At 46.5% G+C, this 27,703-nt stretch overlaps 1 protein-coding gene and 1 long non-coding RNA gene across 2 annotated transcripts in view; one reads left to right on the plus strand and one right to left on the minus strand.

The window, feature by feature from the left end:
- The window catches only part of LOC130369230 (uncharacterized), a 46,081-nt gene extending 23,541 nt beyond the window's left edge, over positions 1–22,540 (plus strand). Inside the window, exons 2-3 of the long non-coding RNA XR_008892702.1 lie at positions 16,582–16,702; positions 22,214–22,540. This is a non-coding gene — a long non-coding RNA (uncharacterized LOC130369230). The remainder of the gene's footprint in view (positions 1–16,581; positions 16,703–22,213) is intronic.
- Positions 1–27,703, minus strand: part of NUP107 (nucleoporin 107) — a 71,646-nt gene that overhangs the window by 19,871 nt on the left and 24,072 nt on the right. Inside the window, 12 exon segments of the mRNA XM_056574190.1 lie at positions 1,527–1,645; positions 2,872–2,941; positions 4,507–4,555; positions 4,635–4,780; positions 5,075–5,134; positions 6,219–6,295; positions 6,516–6,606; positions 16,325–16,438; positions 17,606–17,681; positions 18,500–18,588; positions 21,546–21,617; positions 22,572–22,620. Coding sequence (XP_056430165.1) covers positions 1,527–1,645; positions 2,872–2,941; positions 4,507–4,555; positions 4,635–4,780; positions 5,075–5,134; positions 6,219–6,295; positions 6,516–6,606; positions 16,325–16,438; positions 17,606–17,681; positions 18,500–18,588; positions 21,546–21,617; positions 22,572–22,620 — 1,012 coding nt within the window.

Raw genomic sequence — 27,703 nt, forward strand, 5'->3', positions numbered from 1 at the left:
GCTGTGACGGGAGAACTCCGCCCGTCTGGACTCTGGGGATGATGCAGAAGAAAGGCGACCCGGACGTCCCCGGGAGGGCCGTAAGGAATGACTGGATGGGCGCTCAAGGGACGTCTACCTAGGAGACTGTTGCAAAGAAGATTGCCCCAGGGCGGAGACCACCTCCTGGGAGACCCTGGCCAAATAGGAGATGATCAGAGAGAGAGAGAGAGAGGAGACCCACTCGGGAGCGGAATCAGACCTTCCGCAGTCCGGCGGACCGTCCTGAACGGTTGCCACAGGAGGACTGGGCCGCAAGGCCACACAGGGAGGACAGAGAGGTTCAGAGGAACTGCCTGGCATTTTAGTTGTACAGCCTGAGCAGGCATAGTAAGTTATCAGAGTAGAGGTAGTCTGCCAGCCTGGGGTCGGACATAGCCACTAGTAAGTCAGACAACAGACAGACAAGAAGCGAGCTCACCCAGGTCCTCTGTCCAGAGAAATGCAGGTCTAGAAGGAGCAGCTGGACCGCCGGTAGGGATCAGATTAACCCCTACCTCCCCGGAAAACACACATTCCCCAGCCATAATGAAAGATGGGTCCAGGGAAGAAAGGGGCCCAGGGAAGAAAGGGGCCCAGGGAAGGGAGAGAGGGGCCCAGGGAAGGGAGAAAATATTCATCAATGAAGTCTTCGGCCAGCTAGGGCTTAAGCCAGGCTCAGCTGGCAAACAGGGGACCCGGACCCAGGGTACACCACCAAGCGCTGGCTGATGGCAAGGAGGGGTTAACAGTCCATTCAGCAATGCACTGTGCCCCTAGCTCACGGGTAAGGGATCAGGCAGCGCCATGCTCTTGTCGCCCCATGCTAGATAAAACAAAAAAGGGAAAGAATCTAACTAGAGCCTGAAACTAGGGAAAAAACAAAAGAAATAAGACCAGGTCTGCCTCCTCTGACGCTAAGCTAAAACTGAGTTGCTCAGAGCCAGGGGGTGGGTATATCCTGCCGTGAGGGGCCGACCTTCTTTAGTTTTTTTCCCTAGTGTCAGCCTCCTAGAGGCAAGCAGCATATACCCATGATCCTGTGTCCCCCAATGAAGCGCTCGTGAAATAACACATTGTTTTCTTTAAGGTGCTCAATAGAGATGAGCGAACTTACAGTAAATTCGATTCGTCACAAACTTCTCGGCTCGGCAGTTGATGACTTATCCTGCATAAATTAGTTCAGTTTTCAGGTGCTCCTGTGGGCTGGGAAAAGGTGGATACAGTCCTAGGAGACTCTTTCCTAGGACTGTATCCACCTTTTCCAGCCCACCGGGGCACCTGAAAGCTGAACTAATTTATGCAGGATAAGTCATCAACTGCCGAGCCGAGAAGTTCGTGACGAATCGAATTTACTGTAAGTTCGCTCATCTCTAGTGCTCAAGTACTTGAAGTAAAAACAGAAAGGCTTGATATTTTGGCTTAGATGACAGGCAAAATGAACACAACTACAACACTGGACAAAGTAGATTTTAAATTGTTTAGCGAATTTCTTCTCAAAATTCTACCTTGGTTTGGAGTCCTAGAGTTCGGAAGAATAATATGAGGTGGGTCATGAAACGCAGAAGGTGACCAAGTAGCAGATTTTTTCCTTTTGACAGCCATTCACTGAACTCATCCATTAAACCTTAAATTTAAAATGTAAATATTAGTTTTCAAATTGAGCAACTATACAAACTATATTATATATATCTCTTCCTTTTGTGGATGCTTCTGTCTCCTTGACATGACAGTTCTATTTGTTGCAGAGACAAGGGAGGAAGTTTAAGTCATATTATATTACATGGTTACATAGTCGAAAAAAGACATACGTCCATCAAGTTCAACCAGTGAATTGAAGGGTAGAGGTGTGGTGGGATATTGGGGGAAGGGATGGAATTTTATATTTCTGCATAAGTATTAATGTTATTTTGTTCCAGGAATGTATCTAACCCTGTTTTAAATTTATTAATCATTCCTGCTGTGACTAGTTCCTGAGGTAGACTGTTCCATAAATTAACAGTTCTTATGGTAAAGAAGGCGTGTCGCCCCTTTAGACTAAACATTTTCTTCTCCAAGAGAGTACCCCCTTGTCCTTTGAAGGGGCTTAACCTGGAACAGTTTTTCTCCATATGTTTTGTATGGGCCATTAATATATTTATATACGTTTATCATATCCCCCTTAAATGTCTCTTCTCAAGACTAAACAATTGTAACTCCTTTAATCACTCCTCATAGCTAAGATGTTCCATGCCCCAAATTAGTTTAGTCGCGCATCTCTGCACCCTTTCCAGCAACACAGTGTCCCCTTTATGGACTGGTGACCAAAACTGAACAGCATATTCCAGGTGAGACCTACTGACTTGTTTCTACAATAATTTAAAAAACTCATTGGCAAGGAGACAGCAGCAGTCAGAGAAAAAGCAGTCTGTACTCTCACTAGAAATACTGTGTCCAACCTCAGGGTTGTAATAAATGATAGGCTTGGACACCGTGCGCACAGTAAGTAAGGTCTGAACTCTGAGCCAAGAAACTGGCTCACAAATCTTTTGGTGGTGTCCTGTAATTCAGTACAGCACATATAAATCATGCTCGGCTATAATTGTGCCTGGCACCCACTCTTATCTTTTGCAGAGAAGAATATGAAAGGCACAGCATTAGCTTTATTCCATCTCCCTGCTCTATGACGTGCAGAGTTATTTACAATAACCCCTCTACTTTCTTATACAACCAGAAGTTTAAAAAAATTACTTATTGTATAAAACCGGGTAGTTTCCTATAATCCAGTGCTTCTATTAGTCCGCAAAAATGAGGTAATAAAAAAACATATATCTGTCAATATTTCACACAAACAGTAATATTTGTGACACTTACCATCCACATCTCCCAGAATTATATACTTCTGAATAATATGGTAATGCTCTTTATTTTCCTCCAACACTCTCTGAAAAAGAAAAAGATTGCCATATTTTCTTAAATTACAAACACGCAAACAGTGGTTCTAGACACAGGATAATTCTTACAATGCACACAAAAGCTTATGTTATGAGGGTAGAATATACCAGCAAGAATAGAACTCATCCCCGAGCACCTAAAAAACTAGACAGACACTAGAAAACGAACATAAAATTCATAAGATAAGATGAGTGATTTCCACATGCCCAATTCTTTATTTCAAGGGGAGAGGGGCATAAGTTAATGCCACATATTTGCCGTGGTTTCTATAATTGAGGAAAAAGACATTCACACTTAGCCAAGCCAATCATATATGTTTATGATGAAGTTGAGTGACCAAGCTGTCAGATGAACAAGCATTCAGCCAAATACAGTAGAATCTCCCAATAGCAGACACTCACAGGGAATAAAAAAATAAAAAAAAGCCAGCTATTGATAGAAGTCCCCTATTGGGAAAAAGGGTCAAAAATGTTCCTGAAGGACCGAATACTGTTCTGTGCTTACTCCAGAGAGTAATTACCTATAAAACGCAATAAATAAAAAAGCAATATTACAGTAAAATCTCCCAGTGCAGTTTAATATCCCCTTACCTTTCCCCATATCATTTCAACCACACTTTATACCCTGTTCCACCTTATTTCCCCGTGCCTTGTCTACACCAAAACACTTGAGACCCTAACAACTAAGATTCACGTAAAAGATATATATTTTATTGGGTTACAACAAAGACTAAAAACAGACACAGTATATATAAAACAATAAAAAAGAGGCACAACAGAATACTCAGGCAGAAGAGTGGAGGATGAGAGCAAAAAAATATAACACATAGTAATAACAAGTAGGTAGGGATACATGTACAACACATGTATATGACATGTGAAAAGAGTCCTAGGACTAATGGCCAGGACTGAACAAAAAATGTGTGCAAAAATAGCAAAAAGGTGCATCTACCCCAAAATTTATTGGGCAACACTGTCACATTAAATGAGCATACATATGTTCAATGCAAATAGCAGGTCATATAATACAGTGACACACCAAAACGGAAAAGCAGCACAATGGAATAATGATCATGCACCCTATCAGGCAAATGTCTCTCACCTCCTACCCTAAACGCGTTTTCGCTCGGTCAGCTTCGTCAGGGGAGCGTGCCTTGTATCAAATTATTCCCCTCTTACCCCCTGTGCCACATAATTTACCCTTGATCTCCCTGTGCCGTTTCATTCCCCCTTTATTACCCTCTGTGTAAATTCATCACCCTCCTCTTTATGAAGTGGCACAGGGGAATAAAGGGGAATGAAATGGCACAGGAGGGGGACCAAAGAGCACAGGGGGTGGTAAAGAGGGGTTGATGAATTTGCACAGAGGGTAATAAAGAGGGAATGAAATCGCACGGGGGGGTCTAGGGGGAATTAAAAACTGTCCTCTATTGGGAGGTGTCCCCTATGGCGAGGTGTCCGCTAAGGGAGATTTTACCGTACTATTACATGTGTACAGCCAACTATATTGTACAAGTACAGAAGAAAACTGACCCTAGTAAACTAAATGGCTTACCTTCTTATCAGTAGCTTGCAGTTCCTCAAATACCCTCTCTAATGTCCAGCTAGAAAACAAAGGTATACAACAATGAGAAGCAGAGGCAGGCTGCTGTTCTGGCAGTCTTAGCTGTAAATTCCCCTTACTTTGCTTCCAAGTATTCCCTGGGCAATTCATCCTCTTCTGTTGAGGAGATAAAAGATGCTCGGATCTCTTGTTCAACCAGGCTGTCTACCATTACTCGGAAATGTGCCCAAACTGTGTCTTCCCAAGTTTCACAAACAGGAAGCAACTACATGCCAAAATAAAATCTTCTGTAACTAGTAGTGTTTAGGCATAGAAGGTATTCTATAATACTTTCTTTCCATTTATAATATAGGTTATGCACTAACAAATACTGATGACAGGATAAATAGCAGAATTCACTTTTTTTTACTGTTCCAGTATTGAAACTTTAGAATGTTATTATGAAACAATGTAAACATAGATGGGCCTGAATTAAACTACTGTATCATCATATTGTGCAGTATAACTAAACATCATGTATCTGCATTCACAGTAACTAGCACAAGCATGAAAATCCTACCTGCTTTAGGTTTCCACTTAGGGTGGCATAAATTGCTCTTTCATATCTGCTGAACTGCTCCTGAGACACAAAACAGACATACAAGTTTATGTTTTCAATGAAATGATAGGAGCTGCTACCCCCCCCCCCCCTCAGGACTGCCTAGAGATGGAAAGGCCAATAAAAAAACTTGAAAAATTGGGAACGACCCCCCCCCCCCTTTTTCCTCCTCATAAACCTTTTGTATTTTTCCAGGGAAAAGAAAAAATGGAAAAAAAAAAAGGAGTATGGAAGATGTTATTTTTATAATGATAAATAATAGGTATAGGGGGCTTGACGACCGCTGATCAGACATCTTATCCCCTATCCTTGGGATAGGGGATAAGATGTCTAAGGCCGGAATACCCCTTTAACATTGTCTTAAAATAGAAGCCAACCTGTCAATCTTTGTGGTTCAGCTTCAGGAATCCATAGTGATTAGTGGAAAACACTAATTTTACATGAAAGTTATTAAAACTAATGGCCAACTGTGCCATACCTCAATTAGGCTGGGTTCACACTACGGTTTGTTATTACGTTTCCCGTATACGGCTGGGAGGAGGGGTGGGCGGGGCTTAATCGCGGCGCCCGCACTCAGCCGTATTCGGGAACCGTAGTTAATGTCTATGAGCCGACCGGAGTGACCCGCAGCCTCCGGTCGGCTGCTATTTCGGCCGTATGCGGTTTTCCAACCGCAAGCAAAAACGTAGTCGACCACGTTTTTGCTTGCGGTCGGGAAACCACATACGGCCGAAATAGCAGCCGACTGGAGGCTGCGGTTCACTCTGGTCGGCTCATAGACATACATTAACTATGGTTCCTGAATACGGCTGAGTGCGGGCGCCGCGATTAAGCCTCGCCCACCCCTCCTCCCAGCCGTATACGGGAACCGTAATGACAAACGGTAGTGTGAACCCAGCCTTAGACTGGCCTGACTCACCAGAACAAGAAAATATATATCTATCTTTTTTCCTACATTGCTTAAAAATTCCAGGAAATTTTTACATCTCTAATGCTGCCTCCTAGAAGCAGAAACATATCCATGGTCTCCATTGTTTGCTCTGAGTCACAGAATAGGATCCCAGTCTATGACAACTACTCTAAATATTGTATTACAGCTACTTACATCATCAGCCATACGCCAGCAGCAAGTTTTCCACACACAACGATATGGATTACCCTCTACTTGTTGCAATTCTCCACCTACATGAAAAGCACAAAAATACTAAATCAGCTGCATTATTACATTGGGCATATGTTCCATTTTCAGAGGCTACATAAGCAGAAGTTCTATATTCTTACATCACCCCCATCCAGCCTAAAAATGCCAGACTGATCATGCAGTCCAGCGCATTATTACATTAACACCCATAGTAAAAAGACATAGCTTGAGGAGTTTGTTGGGCAATAAAGCCAATACTACCTTTGGTTATGTTGGGGTCATGATAAAGTTTCCATCCCTCCAATGTTGCCGCCCTCCAGGCTTGACCACATCTTTTACACAATCGCTGTGCCTAACAAAAGGCAAAATTAGTATTTTATTAATAGTAGTATTTTATTATTCACTAATTGTGCAATAAAGCAAGCCCAAATGCACCATAATGAAAAACTGACTAGATTTGGTATCCAATAAAGTGTTTTTTTTAACCCATTCCCTCCCAAAGCCATATGGGAACATAATTTTTTTTTTACTTGTGGATGGGAGACAGAAACTTTGGAGCAGAATTGTGACTTGATCCAGCTCCACACTAGGCAGCCCCTGGCTGTAATAGATAGCCAGGGGCTGCTGTGAGGCTATTAAAAGGGGTACTGCAGTGTAGGAAAATGTATCCCCTATCCAAGGAATACGGAATAAGTAGATTGTTTATGCTTACTGTAAAATCTCTCTCGGAGGATCCATTGGGGGACACAGAGACCGTGGGTATATCTTGCTGACACTAGGCATACAAAAAGAAAGTCGGCCCCTCCTGGCAGGATATATCCCGTCTACTGACTCTGAGCTAGTCAGTTTAGTCCCAAAGCAGTAGGAGAGGACTGACAGAGAAAGAAACCAGCAGGTGTCCAAGGGAACCAATCAAAAAAGAACCGAAAACAACCCCTTGAACAGCAAACCGTACTATAGCAACAAATACTAGTGGGTGGGTGCTGTGTCCTTAATGGATCCTTCAAGAAAGATTTTACGATAAGCATAAAAAAAAATCTAACTTTTCTCGGTCTGCTGCATTGGGGGACACAGAGACCGTGGGATGTACCAAAGCAGTCCCCGGGGTGGGGAAAATACCCAAATTAGAGTCAGGCAGAAGACAGACACTGCCGCCTGCAACACCTTGAGACCCAAACCGGCATCAGCTGACGCAAAAGTGTGCACCTGGGAAAACTTAGTGAAGGTGTGCAAGGACGACCAGGTGGCCGCCTTACAGACTTGTAAGGCCGAAGCCCTATTGTGAAGCGCACAAGAAGCCCCAACGGAACGCGTAGAATGCGCAGTAACCCGAAAAAGGTGGGGTCTTCCACTTATGACTGTACGGTTAAGAGATAGGCAGAACGGATCCACCTCTGAAGCCCCTTGCGATAACCCTCCAGAATCACAAAGAAGGAGTCACTCTGCCGAAAGGGGGAGGTGACGGAAAGATAGATCCGAATAGCTCGAACAACATCCAGACAATGTAAGGAACGCTCCTTAGGAACTGGAAGAAGCGTCAGACGGGAAAAAGTGCTGTTGTTCCAGTATACTTCGGCTGCCTAGCCGCTAGCTGCTCCCCCTCCCTGTGCACCCTGGTGTGAACTTTTCTATGTATGGACACTGCCTGCCGGCTGAATAAAGTCCGATTTTAACTCCCGATGGCGGATGAGCTGAGAAATGCATGGAGACTGGACCTGGAGCCTGTCAAAACTGAGGTGACCCAGCTGACAGCTAAGGTGTCTGAGTTGGAAGCCTTTCGAGCTTCCATAGCCTCTGAAGTTCACACCCTGCGCACCGCTACTACCTCTCTCCTTTCTCAGCACACTCAAATGGTGGATCATGTGGATGATCTAGACAATAGGAACAGGAGAAACAACATCCGCATAAAAGGTCTACCTGAATCGATTGTCCCCCAGGAAGTTCCAGGCACACTACAAAAAATATTTAATGACATACTTAAACGACCGCCTGAGTCTCCTCTGGAACTTGATCGCGCCCACCGTGCCCTTAAAGCAAAAAATCCTGATCCGCTCCAACCACGTGATATCATATGTAGGGTCCATCATTACACTCTTAAAGAGGACATTATGAGGAGAGCCCGTAGCCTAGAAAATATACAATTTAACGGAACCGAGATTCGTCTTTTTCCAGATCTATCCCTTCGCACTCTCCGGTTACGGGCCACCCTGAAACCCTTACTTACCAATCTCATCAATGCGAAAATAATCTACAGGTGGGGTTATCCGTTTTCTCTAACAGCCCGTCATGGATCGACTGTTGCTACTCTACGCAGACCAGAAGATCTACCTGAATTCCTGGCTACGTTTAAACTACCGCCAGTGAACCTGGCTGACTGGGAACAACTCTTCTCCCCTACCAGCTCCCCCGCAATCGTTTTTAAGAGCTTACATAGCTGTGATTCCGAAGGGAGACAAAGACCCTACCCTCTGTCAGAATTATCGTCCCATATCACTGCTGAACACAGACGAGAAACTTTTTGCCAAGCTGATTTCGAATAGGCTTGCTCCTTATATGGCAGATCTAGTCCACATTGACCAGGTCGGATTCATTCGAGGTAGGGAAGCCAGAGACAATACTCTACGCACCTTCTCAGTCATTCACCATGCACGCTCAACAAACACACCTCTGTGCCTCCTCTCCCTAGACGCGGAAAAGGCCTTCGATAGGGTGGACTGGAGCTTCCTAAGAGCCACTCTCTCGCAAATAGGCTTAGGCACTCTCATGTTGGCACGTGTCATGGCCCTTTATTCGAATCCGCAAGCACAAATAAGACTCAACGGCCAGCTCTCCCCTCCATTCCGCATCTGTAATGGCACGAGGCAAGGATGCCCTCTATCACCTCTCCTATTTGTCCTGTGTATGGAACATCTCCTGAGGGCGATCCGTGATACTCCGGACATCAGGGGGCTCTCCGTTGCCTCGTCCCATCATAAATGCTCTGCTTTTGCAGATGACCTTTTATTGTTCCTCTCCTCGCCCCTTACCTCTTTACATCCCGATTGGCGACTATAAGTAACTTCACCCGTCACTCAAACTACAAATTAAACTCTGCAAAAAGTGAGGCACTCAACATCACCCTGCCCCCTGGAAAGCTCCAACAATGGAAAGATAATTACCCTTTTAAATGGTGCCCCACCTCCCTCTCTTATCTAGGAATACAGGTTCCTAATAACCCTAAAGACGTTTTCCAATTGAACTTCCCCCCACTGCAACATTCCATCAAATCAGACCTGGCTAGATGGGAGCGAAAAGATTTTTCTTGGTTGGGGAGAATAAACATTATAAAAATGAACATACTACCAAGACTCCTCTACCTTTTTTTCTAGCACTCCGATATACCCCTCCAAGGCCTTTTTGGACGACTCTCTTCACTCCTCTCTACTTTTGTCTGGGCTCACACTCACCCGAGAATATCTAGACGTACACTGGCTAGACGCAAAGAAAAGGGAGGGCTGGGTCTGCCCGACTGCTTATACTATTATTTAGCGGCAGTCCTCACCAGGGTTCTAGACTGCACTGTAGACCCAATCACTAAACAATGGGTCACCCTTGAAAGGTATACCTCATGTGTAGATCCCAAGACGTTACTGTGGCACGCTAAGAGATCGTCCCTGACTGAACCCACTGATGACCTTCCCCCGGTAACTCTCTCTATCCTTAACGCTAAATGTCTCCTACCCGTGGCAAACACACTATTCTCCCCAGACGGGCCCCTACTACCAGTATTTAATAACCCATCCTTCCCTCCCGGCCTATGCACGCCCACATTCCTGGGATACAATAGGAACGAGGGTACTTCATTTAAATCCTTTTTGACTGAGACAGACCTGAGACCACTTACCAACCTACTCAATGGTCATCCCCCGACACCGATACACTATTTCCAATATATGCAACTTAAACACTTCCATAGCTCCTACAATAATAGACTTCACATGCATCGTGCTCTCACCCAGTTTGAGAAATTGTGCTGCTCGACCTCTGTCACCCCCCACCCGATAAGACAAATTTATGCCCTCCTCCTAGACTCTCATTCGGAAGATCCCCTTTCTTTCAGGAGTGGTTGGGAGAGAGAGTTGGGTAGCCAATTCTCGGATGGAGACTGGAGTATGGCCCTACTACAATGGCACAAGACGTCCATTTCATGCAGAGCCCTAGAAACAAACTACAAAGTCCTGACCAGATGGTACAGAGTGCCGTCTACGCTGTCCCATATCTACCGGGAGTAACTGACACTTGTTGGAAGTGCGGTGCAACGGGAGGTACGTTGACACATATCTGGGTTCACTGTCCGCTACTGACACCCTTTTGCAACGAGGTCCTAGAAGTCATACATAAATTGACAGCTGTTCGCCTTCCCTACGCCCCTGCTCCCCTCCTCCTTTCTATCTTGCCACCCTCTATCCCCAAATGGAGTGCGCGCCTTATCAGATACATGCTTCTGGCGGCCAAATCAGTGATCCCGAGGCTGTGGAAAACAAATACACCCCCATCCCTCTCCTCCTGGGCTCAAGAAGTCGCCCACATTCACCGTATGGAGGAACTTATTGCCGACTCCAAACGAAGACTTGTCACTCACCACCTAATCTGGGGACCATGGTCGTCCTTCATTTCCTCGAATGATTTCAGAACCCTACACTTGGCGCCCTAACCAGCGTTCACCTTACCCCTCATGTTTCTCGGCCGTGTTTCCCGATATTACACGTCGATTACCACGGACCCCTAGGGGATCTCGTCCGCGTTCGCTGTCCTGAAAGGTAAGCACCATGCCGTGCCATCTGTTTCTCCCTACTCCCCTTCCCCCTTCCCGTCCCTCTCTCCTCCCTTCCCTCTTCTCCCACCTTTCTTCTCCCACACTTTTTCCTTTCTTATTACAGTTATATATGCACTTCAGTTGTACGGTTTCTCGAGCTTGAGCCAGGTTAGTTAATGCTTATGGCTAATACCCTGGAAGCCTAGACGTGGATAGGGGAGACGTTGTTAGAACCCTCCCACCCGCCCTTCTATGCCTGAGCCGCTGCTGCTACTTTTGGTATTGCCTTCACCACCTGCATTATTTGTGAGAAAAATATATCATTAGCAGGCTTCTTTATGTTCTTTAATGCTCATACGCTCTTCAAGGCTGAGTCAGGCCTGGCTTAGCCTTAAACTTATACTTTTGTTTTATGTTTTTGTTTTGGTCATATTCCTGAAAAGTTGCCTGATATTGAACCTTTATTGTTCAGATTTATGTACCTTGTAAACCTTTATTGCAAAAAAAAAAATAAAAAAAAAATAAATAAAAAAATAAGTCTGATTTTAAAAGGAGCCTATGGTGAGTGCAGACTATTTCTTCTCTACTATTGGAATTGATTCTACTCCTTTTTGTCTGGCACCCCATAGAACCTTATTCAGACTGAGTCTCCCTTACATGGTCTATGCTTGCAGCTGATTTAATTCAGGTGTTGTAGTGCCCATCCCATCTACGTCTTACCGCTCCTTAGAGTTTGATGGAGCCGGACCAAAAAAAGGAAGGAAGAACGTTCACGTGAAAGGAGGAAATTACCTTGGACAAGAAGGCGGGAGGTGGCCGAAAAACAACATTTCCCTGATGAAGGACCAAGAAGGAAGAGCGACAAGAGAGCCGCCAGCTCGAATACCCTCCTAATGGAGGTAATATCAATGAGGAAGGCGACTTTCCACGAAAGGATGCGAAGATAAGCGTCCTGGAGAGGTTCAAATGGAGCCTCCCTCAAGACTCTAACACCAGATTGAGAGCCCAAGGAGGAGGAGTGGGAGACCTGTATGGCAGCGCCACATGGGCCATGCCCTGCAGGAAGGTGCGGACATGAGAGTTGGAAACAAATGTCCGTTGGAAAGTGCCTAAACTTGACCCTTAAGAGAACAGAGTGCCAAACGTTGATCCAGACTGCAAGAAAGCGCGGAAGGCGTGGATTGCAAGAAAACAAGGTGCGGAAAAGATAAGAGCCTCGCACCACCGGAAATAGGCCCGCCAAATGCAATGATAAATCCTAGCGGAAGAAGGCTTACGAGCCCGAAGCATGATACGAATCCCCCTGGTAGAAAACCCCTAGCCCACGGTTTCAACTGCCACGCCGTCAAATGCAGCGACAGTAAATTGGGATGGCAAAGAGGGCCCTGGGAGAGCCGATGGGGAAAAACTAGAAGACTCAGAGGTACGTCGGCGTACCACACGCGTCTGGGACAGTCTGGAGCCACCAGAATGGCAGTGATGCCCTCCGCCTTGAGTTTCCTCAGAACCCTGGGAAGGAGGGGGAGGGGAGGAAGGAGATAAGGAAGGATGACCACGGGATCACAAGCGTGTCCACTGCCAGAGCCAGAGGGCCGCAGGACTTTGCGTCTCGCCACAACAGACAGGTTCCTTGCTCGCAAAGAGATCCACGTCCGGGTTCCCCAAAGATTGCGGATCTGCGCAAAGACCTCCAGATGGAGAGACCACTCCCCTGGAACTTCGATGTTATGTCCTTAAAACAAGTCAAAATTAGGCTCAGTAGTGTGTGTCCTCCACGTGCCCGTATGATCTCCCTACAACGTCTGGGCATGCTCCTGATGAGGTGGCGGATTGACCTCCTGAGGGATGTCCTCCCAGACCTGGACTAAGGCATCCGCCAACTCCTGGACAGTCGTTGGTGAATGGAGCGAGACGATGTCCCAGATGTGCTCAATCGGATTCAGGTCTGGGGAACGGGAGGGCCAGTGCATAGCATCAATGCCTTCCTCTTGCAGGAACTGCTGACACTCCAGCCACATGAGGTTTAGCATTGTCTTGCATTAGGAGGAACCCAGGGCCAACGGCACCAGCATATGGTCTCACAAGGGGTCTGAGGATCTCATCTCGGTTCCTAATGGCTACCTCTGGCAAGCACATGGAGGGCTGTGGGGACCCCCAAAGAAATGCCACCCCACACCATAACTGACCCAGCGCCAAACGGGTCATGCTGGAGGATGTTGCAGGCAGCAAAACGTTCTCCACTGCATCTCCAGATTCTGTCACGTCTGTCACATGTACTCAGTGTGAACTTGCAGTGTGAATTTGCCAATCTTGGTGTTCTCTGGCAAATGCCAAACGTCCTGCACAGTGTTGGGCTATAAGCACAACCCCCACCTGTGGACGTCGGCCCTTATACCACCCTCATGGAGTCTGTTTTTGACCGTTTGAGTTGACACATGCACATTTGTGGCCTGCTGGAGGTCATTTTGCAGGGCTCTGGCAGTGCTCCTCCTTGCACAAAGGCAGAGGTAGCGATCCTGCTGCTGGGTTGTTGCCCTCCTACGGCCTCCTCCACGTCTCCTGGTAGCGTCTCCATGCTCTGGACACTACGCTGACAGACACAGAAAACTTTCTTGCCACAGCTCGCATTGATGTGCCATCATTGATGAACTGCACTACCTGAGCCACTTGTGTGGGTTGTAGACTCAGTCTCATGCTACCACTAGAGTGAAAACACCGGCAGCATTCAAAAGTGACGAAATCATCAGGCAGGAAGCGTAGGAACTGAGAAGAGGTCTGTGATCACCACCTGTGAACCACTCCCTTATTGGGGTTGTCTTGCTAATTGCCTATAATTTCCACCTGTTGTCTGTTCTATTTGCACAACAGCATGTGAAATTGATTGTCAATCAGTGTTGCTTCCTGAGTGGACAGTGTGATTTCACAGAAGTGTGACTGACTTAGAGTTACATTGTGTTAAGTGTTCCCTTAACGGAAAGTCTTGGGGGACTGCCGAAAGGAAACTTCCGGATCAGGATCCGAAGTTCTCGTGTCCTCCAGATGGCTGACACAAAGCTGTTCACCATGTCAGAAACGGCAGAGTGGTCCTCATGATCCAAGGTGGATTCCGACCCGTCACCCGCTACTTCCCTGGGAGAGTGGAAGCGAGCGGTAGTAGCCTTAAACTGAGGAGTATTAGACCTGGAACAAGGGTCGGAGACCTGGGATGGGGGTGCTGCCAGAGAGCTGGGGAAGAGGAGCGTGATCTACGGGAAGAATGTCTGTCCCGATTACGCCACTCTGGAGAAGAGATGGAAGAAAGCACTTTAGGGCGCTTGTGAGAGTGCTGGAAGTGGGGGTCAGGAGAGACTGAGTGGGACTCCCTGGGGGTCGTGCGCAGGGAAGACCACTCGAAGGCCAAAGCCACTGATCTGGAGACCCTAGCCAGGTCGGAGGTAAGGGAAGAAACCCACTCTGGGGGAAGGGCGGAGACCGCGAGTTCCAGGGGGTCATCGTGAGAAGCAGGCACAGCAGGGATGGTGCACATGGTGGAGCAGGCGGAACAGGTGGATTCAGTGGATTTTAAAAGGCGAGGAGAAAAAATTTAAAACGCAATATGAAAAATCCCTGCATCATTAAAGGGGTATTCCAGGAATTATTATTATTTTTTACTATGCTACAGGGGTTGTAAAGTTAGTGTAGTTCATAATATAGTGTCTGTACCTGTGTGTGACGGTTTTCTCACAATTCTTCTGTGATTTTCACTTCAGTTTTTATTTTTAACAGCATACAAAATGACTCTCAGAATTTTCCCAGATTGCAGTGGCCGAGACCTGACTCACTAGTCAGCTGATGACAGGGAGCCTGTCTGCTTCAATGGGTGGAGGGATCGCTTGGTGGGAGAGAGATCAATCTGCAACTAATGCAACAGCTGTAGGCACTAGGGATGTAAGAAAAAAATCGATTCTCGCGATAATCGCGATTTTTTCATTTGCCGATACTGAATCGATTCAAAATATTTTTGAATCGATTCTTTTAGGGATGTGGAATTTTTATCTCCTGACGCCCGGAACAGCATGTCCTGGGCATCAGGAGATAAAAGTTCCACATTTGTGGAGCCGGGCAGGCCGGATCTGACACGGCGTCGCTCTGGGTGTATGGAGCGGGCTCCGACTCATGCCCGCTCCGTACTATGCGACCCCGGGCTGATTTCAGTAGCCGGGGGCCGCCGCTAATAGCCAGCATGCTATTAAAGGAGTACTCCGGTGCACACTTTTCTCATGTTATCCCGTCCGGGCTGCAAAATAAAAGAAAACGCACTTTATCTTACCTGCCAACGAGCCCCCGGAGCTTCGGTACAGGTGTTCGGTCCCCGGGCTGTATTCTTCTTACTTCCTGTTAGCCCGGCACTTCACACGGAGCTTCAGCCTATCACTGGCCGCAGCGATGTCCCGCCTCTGCTGGTGATAGGCTGAAGCTCCATGTGACATGCCGGGCTAACAGGAAGTAAGAAGAATACAGCACGGGGACCCAACACCTGTACCGGAGCTCCGGGGGCTCGTTGGCAGGTAAGATAAAGTGTGTTTACTTTTATTTTGCAGCCCGGACAGGAAAAAATGAGAAAAGTGAGCACCGGAGTACTAAATCGCCGCTGTCAAAGCTGACAGCGGCGTCTATTGGGATTTATGAATGCTCCCAGGTGGGCAATGTATCGGGATATATCGCGATGTATTGTCACCTAGACGGTATCGCGATATATCGAATCGCCACACTGGTATCGCGATTCGAATCGAATCGCCAAATTCTTGGCGATTCCCACCCCTAGTAGGCACCTGATTGAAAGCCACAGGTCTGCAGCTCATTTATGTTTCAATGGGTGGGCTGGCTGATGTGTGGGAGGGAGGAAAATGGAATTGTGGGATTTGTAGTAAAAAAAGAAAAGTCATGTCCATTAATGTCTGCCAGGTACATACTAAAATGACCTTATGGTGTAGAAACCCTTTAAATGGCTAAAATTTTATATTTCAGGTTCAGGAGTGGGTCAGGAAAGGTTTTTAAAAATAGCCCGTAACTCTGGCTCTATTTTGCCCCGTAATCCGGTTTTGTGACCAGACCTAAAACCGTGGTATACTATCTGACTCTGGTCGGTTCATTCAAATGAATGAGCTACGGGCCGGGTCTGGCAGGGAGACGGGTGCTCCCGGTTTTCCCATCTCCCAGCCGGATCCGGTCCCTGTATGTGATAAATGTAGTGTGAACCTAGCCTAAGTATGCTGAATGTCCCTGAATATTTTACCTCATCCGTCATGCCAGCTCTGATCAAAGTGAAGAGATATTTCAGAAGTCTGATATCATCTTCCCGATCAAGATCATCCAAGGGAAGTTTCTGTCTTATGGGGGCATCAGGATCCTACAACAAAAACCAATAAAAAAAAAGCCATTAGGACCTAGAACTTTGACAAGCCATGATTTTCTTTAAATGATCAGTGTCTACACGGTCTTTCCTTTTCTATTGCCCACTGAACTCAAGTCTGACATACATATTTTTTGCAGGGTGCAGCTAAAGCGGATTCCCCATCAAGAGATCCTGCTCTGTGAAACCTGAAACTGGCCCCTGATGCTCAACATTCTGTTCCAATTAACCCCTGAAGGATATCTCTCTGCATGGTGAATTGTAAGTTAGTCTATGTGGCAATCACCTTCATTTGGAGCGTATCTTAACTGGCAGCCTTGTCTTGCCACTCATTTCCTGATCCTCCACCAAGACACATTGGTGCTTCGTCGGTTTCCTCCATCCTACCTAAGGTAGTCTCTCCCCCTCCCTCCACTGAGATCAACACCTTGCTCTTAGTGCCAATAGACACCTTATTCCAGGAACACAATCCCACAATCTCAATGTTACATGAATCATATGAATCTAAAAGGGTGGGGGGCAACCAAGTTTGTAGAGGAAAGTATCAACATGTTATTTTAATGCATTTGTGGCCTTTTAATACACAGCTCTGCCTAAACTGCATAAAAAAAAAGTGTATCTTCTCAGCTGAGCATACAACTGGGCATGTACAGGGTTTACAACCTGTGAACTAGAGTGCTCATTTACTCTCAGGAAGACTTCGGGTCCATGCACACTACAGATTTTCCCTTTGGTCTTAAAGAGATTCTGCTGCTCAGTGCACAGAACCTCCGAGGCAGATTCGGATTCAGCTGAAAAAACAAAACATGTTTATTCTTTTAGCAGAATTCCGCCTGGAAACGCCCTTTGTCAATGGAACTCTGTAGAGCAGTGGCAAATTCTTTAATCAGTCAAGACTCTGGGCGGCACGTATCTGCTTGCAGAATTCAGAGAGGAAATTCCTTGCTGAATTTCCCTAATGTGCATGGACCCCAATAGCCTGAAAATAGTGAGGATATGAGATATAATAATAATATACTAGTGCAAGAAAGTGACTTGCTATCTTCAGCAATCCCAAACTTTGAATTGAGTGGGAGCATGCACTGTTGATTGTAGGACAACCCCTTTAAAAGGTTTATTAAACCCAAGTTGACTGCTGACCTCCTGCTCGCAGTTTATACATACCAGTTCTGTGACCAATGGTCGCTTGCTTCCCAATACTGAGAAACTTTTCTGTTTCAATGTGTGCAGGGTATTTTCCCTATGGGCCAAAAGGAAAATAAAATAAAGAACAATTACGGATGATTAAACATAATGGGGGAGATTTATCAAAACCTGTGCAGAGAAAAAGTTGCCGAGTTGCCCATAGCAACCAATCAGATCACTTCTTTCATTTCTGAAAAATCCTCTGAAAAATGAAGAAGCGATCTGATTGGTTGCTATAAAGGCAACTCAGCAACTTTTCCTCTTGACAGGTTTTAATAAATCTCCCCCAATACCCGTTAGGCAAAAATACAGTTATATTAGAGCCCCATGTAGCAGTATTATTTATACAGGTAGCTACAGAGGTGTTTGGGTGTGACAATTTTATCAACAAAGTGCATGATGCATAATAGATTTCAATCTGAACCAATTGTCTGTCTAACGTGTACAACAATTACTGCAAATCGTTTGCAAATAGCTTCTTAGTAGGTCAACAACTGGAGTCAACATGCAGAAAAATATGTATCTTTAAAAAGTAATATATTATAAATCTTACATAATGCCAAGATATACTTAAAGTGCGGCGCCATGGAGAGCATTTTACAGTGACCGTATTGATGACAAAAGTCAAACATTTCAAGACAGGTCATGAGACTTGTGCAAAAATTTGCAACAATTTAATGTCTAACCTGGATTGTATAGCAATAAATTCCTGCCTTAGTTCCTGAGGACAATTGCTACATATAGGATCTAGAAGCCCTTGTAGAGAAATGGGTATCAGGGGAGTCTCAACGAGGTTTCCAGACCTAGGTACTGTACACATGCTACTTTAATACCAGAATGCACTAGATTAAATCACTTTTATGCAATACATACCAGTATACTGCTTTAGCATAAAACTCAATGTTCTCAGAGAAATCCCCGACATCATCCTTGGCAATGCTTTCCAGCCAGTCTACTACTAACTGAAAAAGAAAAAAAAATATTTTGTGTACTTTTCCCTTTTAACAGCTGATTTTGTGTGATTCATCCTTGCCTTGCTACACATGTGTAAATACACTCTCCTCCTGTTTGCATTACTCCCTATCTACAGCCTGTGATTTTTTTTTTTGTTATATAGCATGAAAAGCATATTCATATATTAAAGTTCAGATTTGGCACAATAATAGTAAAACCAGCAAAAACACAGCATTTTGAGAAAACTGCTCCAAAAAAGGCGATGTGACATCAATATGTGAATATATCCAAAGTAACTGTGTGATTTAAGAGGACCTGTAGCCTCCACAAACATTAACACCAGAGTCTCGTGGTGTTCTTAATTTATTTGTCCCCACCCCCATTCCCAAGATATGAGGGGTCTTGTACCCCAACTGACTGTCAGTGAATTTGTCAGATGGGCATATTCTCCATTACACTACTGTGTGCTGATGCTGCAGTGCAGGTCAGCGATTTACATAAGGGAAACACTGGAGCAGGCTATTCGAGACTCAGCAGGAGGATAATGTGAGTGTTTAGTAGTGCTGGGCGGTTTTGTAAGTTATGACGATTCCACTGTATTTAACGGTATTCCGCCCCTCCTCCTCCTTCCTGGGGAACTAATCATGTGCGACTCTGGCGCTGCTCTGAGATGCCAGCCGCTGCACTATAAATGGTTAAGATGCGGCCGAAAACTGATTACAACGAGACACTGATTAAAACGATCCCTACCTTACCCGGATCCGCCCGGCCGTTCGCCCACAATTGTGGTTTTATTCTATGTGTATATCTTGCTGTAACTGACATGGGCAGGGCTTCTGCACTGACGTCAGCGCCGCTTATGAATATTCATTCCCCCTCCCTCCAGTTAGGAGCGGCGAAGAGAGGGAGAACTGGAGGGAGGGGGGATGAATATTTAAAAGCGGCGCTGACGTCAGTGCCAGTTAAACTGCAGAAGCCCCGCCCGTGCCAGTTACAGCAAGATATACACATAGAATAAAACTACAATTGCGGGCGAATTCGGGTAAGGTAGGGCTCGTTTTAATCAGCGTCTCCCGCACTATCCACCAGGATAGTGCGGGAGAAAATATCTGACCGTTTTCCTTTAAGTTGCGAGTGGAAAGCTGTCAGCTCCCCATGCAAGCGCTAAAAGCCAGGCTTTTAGCGCTTGCAGGGGGAAGTGACAGCTTGCCGCGGGCGCATCTTATTCATTTAAAGCTCCACGGCTGCAACTTATTCATTAATAGCACATGCAGCTGGCATCTTAACCATTTATAGCACCGTGGCCTGCATCTCAATAATTTAAAGCACGGGCGGCTCACAGGATTATGATGATAATTATTTCCCCGATGTGGGGACAGCCGCTGCGGCTGATAATTCATTCATTGGAAGGGAAGGGGCCCGACCAGTATTGTGGTATGGGAAAAATTTATATCGTGCAGGGAAAAAAATTTGGTATTCGGTATGAACCGCCCAGCCCTAGAATTTAGTTTTTGTTTTTTTAAATAAAACATGTGTAGGGGGGAGCAGGAGCCGTGGACTGGAATGTACACAAAGTGAGCTCAACATTTCAGTGCATGGCTTCTTCTTCCACTCGGCAGGTACTACGTTACCCATCAGTCTCTAGACTTGCAGGATGGTATGAGAACACATACGTCTCATATCATCCTGCCGCTTAAGACTCGCACAGCCGGCTCCAGTGCACCTCTTATGTAAATCACTGCCCCTTACTGCAGTATCAGCACAGAGCAGTGTAATGGAGCGTATCCCCATTTGACAGATTTAATGACAATCAAATTTCTCTGGAAGACTCCTTACAAGGCAGATTTGAGGACCCATATTGTCCACAAGTTCAGGTTTCTTGGGTGGATTCACATCTTTCACCCATTTATCCTGTGGATATGCCATAAATTGTGAAGGTATTAGTATTTACAGGGGTTCTCCACTGGAGAACATTTTTTCTAAATCAACTGGTGCCAGAAAGTTAAACAGATTTGTAAATGACTTCTATTTTAAAATCTTAATCCTTCTAGTACTTAGCTGCTGTATGTTCATTTCTTTTTGAATTTCCTTTCTATCTGACCACAGTGCTCTCTGCTGACACTTCTGTCCATTTTAGGAACTGTCCAGAGCTGGAGAGGTTTGCTATGGGGATTGGCTCCTACTCTGGACAGTTCCTCACATCGATAGAGATGTCAGCAGAGAGCATTGTAGTCAGACAGAAAATACATTAAAAAAGAAAAGAACTTCCTGTGGAAAATACAGCAGCTGATAAGTACTGGAAGGATTAAGATTTTTAAATAAAAGTAATTTACAGATTTGTTTAACTTTCTGGCACCAGGTGATTTAGAAAAAATATTTTCCAGTGGAGTACTCCTTTAAATACTAAACACTTCACAATTTATGGCATATCCACAGGATAAATGGGTGAAATATGTGAATCCACCCAAGAAACCTGAACTTGTAGACAATATGTGTCCTCAAGTCTGCATAGTAAGGGGTCTTCCAGATGAAGGGAAAGAAAAGATGTGTGTGGCTCTTTCCATTCACGTGTATGAATATTATGGAAACAGTTTCCGTAGAAATGAATGTAGAGGTGCTCACATATACAAGACAATTTCTGTGTTAATTCTCCACCTGGAATCAAAAGCTCTCTCACCTAGCAGGTTACGGGAACTCCATTCTCCAAATATGGGACATACATCTATCAGACATTTATGGCATACCCTGTGGATGGATATGTCAAAAGTTTCCAAGATGGGGACTACTCATTGAATTACCTTGGTAAATCTCGCCAAATTCCTAAAGTAAATAGGTACACATATGCAGGGCAGAAATCTTATTTTGTAGTATAGAGATATCTATATCTATATATGTTTTTAGCTTTATAAATATAAAATATCTACACCAGCTCTCTTAATTTCATCCGATAGAATCTTAACCATACCTGGCTCTGTCTTACAAGTGAATCCCGTTCAAATAGTTTGTCCATAATCATTTTTTCACTTGCATTTGGTGCCTGATGGAGAGAATAAAAAAAAAGAAATGCTTTCTATAACAAATCTATATCAACAGTTGAGGTCTACAGTAATAAAGCAAGGTCTGAGTAGAAAACAGTAGATTTATGAAAAAAAAAAAAACCTAGACAAAAATACTTTACAGATTATAAACACTTGAAGGGTTTTCTGTCCTAAAGCTATTGACTACCTATCTACAGAATAGGTCATTAACAGTTTGGATCTCAGTGATTACTGTACGTCTTTAGCGAGACTGTAGAGAACTGTGAGATGGTTCCGGTTTGCTGAGCAGCGAAACACCACCTCTCTCCGATTTCCATTAAGGAGGAGGGGAGGAGGGCACTGAGAACCAGTATCGTTTTCTACAATCTTACTCAAAACTTGAAGCACTGGAGGCACCGGATGAGGGAAGCAGGAAAGCTGGTTTCTACTCAGCGAGATTGTAGAAAACACTGCTGGTTGTCAGTACCCTCCTCTTTCCCGCTGTGTGAGTTCTAAAGTTTGCTGCAAGATAGAAAATCCAAAATAGGAGAGAGAAGGTATTGTGAGGCTCAGCGGAATGGCAACCACCTAAGTTTTTTTTTTTATGTTCTGGCAGAAAACTATCACATCGGCACCCTCAACGTTCAGCCTCAGCAATGGAAATAAACAGTATACAGCAACCAGAAACCACAGCTCCACACACAGTTGGTAATTCTAGAGCTGGGTAACTAGAGCAGCTCCATTACACTCCGCAGTTACCCAGAGCCACCACTACAGACCTGTATACAGAAAAAAAGGCTTCTGATCACACAAATTATTTATTTCTGTTAGATTTCAAGTATTGTGATAGAAATGCTGAACAGTAGTTTTTAGCTAAAGAAATTCTAGATTGACAGTCAAAAGGAAAAAAGTTTGGAGTTTATTTTTTTTTTTTTATTTTATTTTTTTTTTATAAGAAGCAACTTCAACTTTACCACAATCTCAAACATATTTTCATCTTCTAATGCAGACTGTATTCTGTCTCTAAAAAAAAAAAAAATATTTGTTAGATTTTTTTTTTACAGAAAGGTGGCTTTAATAAAATATTTTCTGTTTTATAGCACTAAAACGTTTAGATAAGATGAACAGAGCATACTAAAAATAATGCATTTAATCAAAAGGAGATTTTTATTTTACTTACCGTAAAATCTCTTTCTCGGAGGATCCATTGGGGGACACAGACCGGGGGTGTATGCTGCTGTCTCTAGGAGGTGTGACATTATGGTAATAAAAAAAGTCGGCTCCTCCCAGCAGGATATACCCGACTTCAGGCCCTGAGCTAATCAGTTTAAGTTCCAGAGCAATAGGAGGAGACCAACAGGTCAAAGAAAAACCCCAAACTGTCCGAGAACCAGAAGAAAAAACATAACTGAACACACCCTCGGACAGAGAACCAAGGAAAATCCCAAAAGGGTGGGAGCTGTGTCCCCCAATGGATCCTCCGAGAAAGATTTTATGGTAAGAAAAAAAAAATCTCCTTTTCTCTATCGGCTCCATTGGGGGACACAGACCGTGGGACGTACCAGAGCCGTCCCATGGGTGGGCAGATAAGCAGTCAGGCAGACGGACGATCCGCTGCCGCCTGCAACACTTTACGACCCAGACTAGCATCAGCCGATGCGAAAGTATGAACTCTGTAGAACCTTGAGAAAGTGTGCAAAGACGACCAGATAGCCGCCTTGCAAATCTGCGAGGCCGAGGCTCTATTCTGGAGAGCCCAGGATGCCCCAACATAACGGGTAGAATGAGCCACAACCCTTAAAGGAGGAATCTTCCCCTTACAGCGATAGGCTTCCAAAATGGCGGACCAAATCCACGAGAAATGGTGGCCTTGGAAGCAGGTTGTCCCCTGCAAAGACCTTCCGTAAGGATGAAAAAGGAATCACAATGACGAAATGAAGAAGTGATGGAGAGATAAGACCGAACAGCCCGAACTACATCCAGCTTGTGTAGTAAGCGCTCCTTAGGATGAGAAGGAGCAGGGCAAAAAGACGGGAGGACAATGTCCTCATTGAGATGAAAGGCCGAAACCACCTTAGGCAAAAAGGAAGGATCTGGCCGGAAAACAACCTTGACCTGGTGGATCACCAGAAACGGAGAACGGCAGGAGAGAGCTGCCAATTCAGACACCCTCCGGATGGAGGTGATAGCAACAAGAAACGCCCCTTTCCAAGAAAGAAGGCGGAGAGACACCTCTCTAAGGGGCTCAAAGGGTGCACCCTGGAGGGCACTCAGAACCAAATTCAAGTCCCAAGGGGGGAGAGGGTGACCGACAAGGAGGAACAGCATGCGCCACTCCTTGAAGGAAGGTCCGGACATGAGAATTAGAAGCCAGGGGCCACTGGAAAAGTGCCGAAACCTGACCTTTAAAGGAACTGAGAGACAACCCCAGTTCCAAACCAGACTGCAAAAAGGAGAGAAGATGGGGAACCGAGAAGGTTACAGGGGATAAGTCCTGAGCTTCACACCAACGAAAAGAAGACCGCCAAGTACGGTGGTAAATTCTTGCGGAGGAGGGCTTACGAGCCCTGAGCATTGTGTGAATGACTTGGGAAGAAAACCTGCGGGCCCTCAAAACCGCGGTCTCAACCACCACGCCGTCAAATGCTACGACTGTAAACTGGGGTGGTAAAGAGGACCCACTACGTCGGCATACCACGACCTTCGGGGCCAATCTGGAGCTACCAGAATGGCAGGGACGTCCTCTATTTTGAGCTTCCTCAGAACTCTGGGAAGGAGCGGAAGGGGAGGGAACAGATAGGGTAGGGCAAACCCCGCCCAAGGAATCACAAGGGCGTCCACGGCCAGAGCCTGAGGGTACCGGGACTTGGACACAAAAGGAAGGATCTTCCGATTGTGTCGGGACGCGAAGAGGTCCACGTCCGGAATGCCCCAGAGGTCGCAGAGTTACGCAGAGGCCACTCGCCAGGGTCGGGTGAGGACCGACTGAGGAAGTCTGCTTACCAGTTGAGCACTCCCGGAATGTGAATCGCCGAAATGGCCGGAACATTGCTTTCCGCCCAGATGAGAGTCTTTGTCACCTCGGCCATGGCTGCCGAGCTGCGAGTGCCGCATTGTCGATTTATGTACGCGACGGCCGTGGCGTTGTCTGACTGGAAGCGGACAGGACGGGACTGAAGTCGGGACTCACAATGAAGACGACAAAGGAGGAATCGCCCGTAATTTCAATATGTTTGTTTATCGGAAGAAGGGCCTCTTCGGGAGACCAGAGTCCCTGAACCGTCCAATCCCTGAACAAACCACCCCAGCCTGACAGGCTGGCATCTATTGTAACAACCTGCCAGTGAAGGGGAAGAAATGACCGCCCTTGGAGAAGAAGGGGGGAGCGGAGCCGCCAGAGCAGAGACTGTCGGCCCTGCGAGGGAGAACAATCTGATGATCAAGGGACAGAGGAGACCTGTCCCATCGAGAGAGAATTGCCAGCTGAAGGGGGCGGTAATGAAACTGGGCAAAGGGTACGGCCTCCATAGTTGCCACTATCCGACCCAGGACTTCCATACAAGTGCAGATAGGGGCTGAGACCTGGGTCCAAAGGGAGCGGACCCCCGACAAACGCCAGACGTTTGTCCGGCGGGAGGCAAATTCAGGCAGAGGCAGTCTTGAAGCGAAGTCCCAAGAAGGTTAGAGACTGGGTAGGACAGAGGACTGACTTGTCCCGGTTGACCATCCACCCGAAGCGATCAAGAGTGTGGAGAGAGACGTCCACATTATCCAGAGTCTGGGCTCTGGTTGGAGCCTTGATGAGAAGGTCATCCAGGTAGGGTATCACCGAGACTCCCCTCGACCGTAACAGGCCCATCACTGGCGCAAGAATCTTGGTAAAGACCCGAAGAGCCGTGGCCAGACCAAAGGGGAGGGCTACGAATTGAAAATGCCCCTCCAGAACCGCAAAGCGGAGGTACCAATGATGGCCTGGAAATATTGGCACATGGAGGTAGGCATCCTTGATGTCCACCGATGAAAGAAACTCCCCTTGTTCCAGGGACGCCACCACCGAACGGAGAGATCCCATTCGGAAGTGGCGGATAAGAAGATGACGGTTGAGACGCTTGAGGACTTCCTTTGGGAAGTAGGGCGAGCCTTATTTTGAGGCAACAAGGAACTCTTACCTCCCGTCACCTCAGAGATAATCTCATCAAGGCTCTTGCCAAAAAGACAGCCACCCATAAAAGGAAGCTCAGTGAGAGACCTTTTGGAAGCGGCATCCGCATTCCAAGCTTTAAGCCACAGAGTGGCGGAGAGCCGCTAGGTGACCCACAGCAAAGGCAGAACAACGGGCTGACTGCATGTAAGCTGTGCACAGGAAGTCCCAAGCTTTAGAGCATTGGAGAACCAGAGCACAGATCCTCTGGGGGGGATCCCGCTAAGATATCCTGATGGAGCTTTTGGCACCACTCTGACAGGGCCTTGGACACCCATGTCGAGGCGAAGATGGGAAGAAGAGAAGAGCCAGCTGCTCCAGAGGCAAACTTTGCTAAGGATTCTACCTTCTTGTCCGTGGGATCCTTGAAGGCAGCGGCATCTGCCAGTGGCAGTGTAGTCGCCTTAGAGATCCGGGAGATTGGTGGATCCACTGAGGGAGGGGAAACAACCTTAGTGACAAAGTCCTTGTGAAATGGATAACGTTCTTGAATCGTCTTGATTCCCGGGAACCTCTTGTCTGGATGTTTCCATGCAGATTCCAGAATGTCGTCAAAGTCAGTGTGAGAGCTGAACCTTTGAGGGGCTGGCTTAGCACAAAGAAAGGATACTCCTGGAGTGACATCCGAAGATCCTGGGTCCTCTAAGTGAAAGGTATCTCTTATGGCTGTCACTAATGAGCTCACTGATTCAACTGAATCCTAGCGGTCCTCTGAGTCAGGGTCCGGCTCGGAAGCCTCGTCCGCCAGTTCACCAGGAGAATGTGAACGAGTAGAGGCAGTCCTGGAGGTGGGCGACCCTGACCGGGTACTCTGCTCTGGCATGGCAGAGCGGCGACTCCGAGAACGTCCTCTGGAGGAGCGACGTTTGTGCCCAGATGAAAGGAGGGGGCGGGAACCACGAGGGGAACGCCCACGTCTATCTGAAGACTCAATGGAAGAGTCAGACGAGGCACCCCTAGTACGCTTGTAAGAGCGTGAAGTATGTGGAGACGAGGAGCGGGCCCTCTCAGAGGCCCTGCGCAAGGAAGACCCCTTCAAGGCGGACACCACTTCCCGGGAGGCCAAGTCAAGTCAAGTCAGCCATATACTGGGTCAGGGAAGAAACCCAGGCTGGTGGAGCGGCTGAATCCACCAGATCCGAAAGGGCATCAGTGGGTACCAGGGGGTCTGGGGGAACAGTGGAGCAGGCAGGGCAAGTGGGCTCAGTAGAGCCAGGCATCTTGGTATTACATTGCTTACAGACAAAATAAGTCACTGACGAACCAGGTTTCTGTTTAGAGGGAGGAACAGTTCTGGGTACGGACATAATGAGAAAAGAGACAGGAACTTTCTCACCCTAGTCTGTGTCCCCTGGCAGCTGCAGTGAGGAGAACTCGGCTCCGTGCAGCTAGAGTGTAAGAAACAGGCCAGCCAATAGTAGAGAGGGGCGTGCCTGAAGCAGAGGCACTAACTAATTGGCCCCTTCTAACTGAAGATCGCGCCCACGGTGCTGATTTGAGGCTACTTTGCGCCTCTGAAGAGCTCCGACAGCCCTGTGGGCGGAGCTATAGACTGGCCAAGAAGAAGAGGTAATGGTGCCCGCTCCTTGTCCCGAGCGCACGTCAGCCGCATATGCGCTCGGGGAAATAGAGCGGGCGGCCTATACGCCGGCAGAGACTGCCGGAGAAAGTGAAAGTAAGCCGGCGTTTAGAGCGCCCAGCCCAGCGGCTGTCAGCCGCATATAAGGCGCTGCCGGAGAAAGTGAAAGTAAGCTGGTGCTAAGAGCGCCCGGCCCGTACCAGCGCCGTGGCTGTCAGCCGCCTATAAGGCGCTGCGGACACAGCCGCAAGTAACCACACACACAGTGAAGTGCCCAATGTAAAACATAGATGACATGCCCCCTAAGATGCCACTGCTCCCCCAGA

This window comes from Hyla sarda, chromosome 4 (assembly GCF_029499605.1).
Source record: "Hyla sarda isolate aHylSar1 chromosome 4, aHylSar1.hap1, whole genome shotgun sequence".
Lineage (NCBI taxonomy): Eukaryota > Metazoa > Chordata > Amphibia > Anura > Hylidae > Hyla > Hyla sarda.